The 693-nt window shown below is 42.9% G+C and overlaps 1 protein-coding gene across 1 annotated transcript in view; it reads right to left on the reverse strand.

The window, feature by feature from the left end:
* Positions 1-357: 357 nt before the first annotated feature.
* The window catches only part of EMH_0049940 (zinc metalloprotease 2, putative), a gene marked incomplete at both ends in the record, with an annotated part of 1,053 nt that continues 717 nt past the window's right edge, over positions 358-693 (reverse strand). Inside the window, 2 exons of the mRNA XM_013496586.1 lie at positions 358-401; positions 649-691. Coding sequence (XP_013352040.1) covers positions 358-401; positions 649-691 — 87 coding nt within the window. The remainder of the gene's footprint in view (positions 402-648; positions 692-693) is intronic.

Here is a 693-nt window from a genome sequence, read left to right on the forward strand (position 1 = left end):
CCAGAAAGGAGACAGCAGGAGCCAGCAGGAGACAGAAAGGAGACAAAAAGGAGACAGTTTACGTTATATACCTTTCCGGAGAGCAGCAGCATTCCCCTGCCTTGATAGGGTTCAGAGACAGTGTAGGGTTTGTGTGTTCTTTGTGAGAAGAGAAAAGAAGAGGAGACACCTCCAGCTGTCTTGGAGACAAGGGGGAGAAGTGTCTCCGCTGGCAGTTGCTGTGTTCCTGTCTCTATCATCATTCTGGATAGAAGTGGTAAATAATATATATCTTCTATCTCTAAACCGGAGACACTCAAACCCAGCTGTACATACACCAGACCACCGCTAGACAGGCGGTGATACAATACAGGCACATCACCCCACAACCAAGACACAGACACAGGAATCTCCTCCCCCTCCTAACAACACACACACACACACATGTATATATATATATATATATATATATATATATATATATATATATATATATATATATATATATATATATATCAACAACATCTACAACAACAGACAAACAAAAAAACAAAAAAAAAAGAGAAGTGAATTTACTCGCAAGTTGCGTAGCTGCACTTCTGTGGCGTAGGCCTTCTGAAACAGGGCATCGAAGCTGGCCCCTATGCTGCTGCTGCTGCTGCTGCTTACGCTTTGTTTTCGTATTCGAGTCTGTTTCTCTCTGCGTTGACCGTC

Source organism: Eimeria mitis, genomic scaffold (genome assembly GCF_000499745.2).
Source record: "Eimeria mitis Houghton genomic scaffold, Emh_scaff2182, whole genome shotgun sequence".
Classification (NCBI taxonomy): Eukaryota; Apicomplexa; class Conoidasida; order Eucoccidiorida; family Eimeriidae; genus Eimeria; species Eimeria mitis.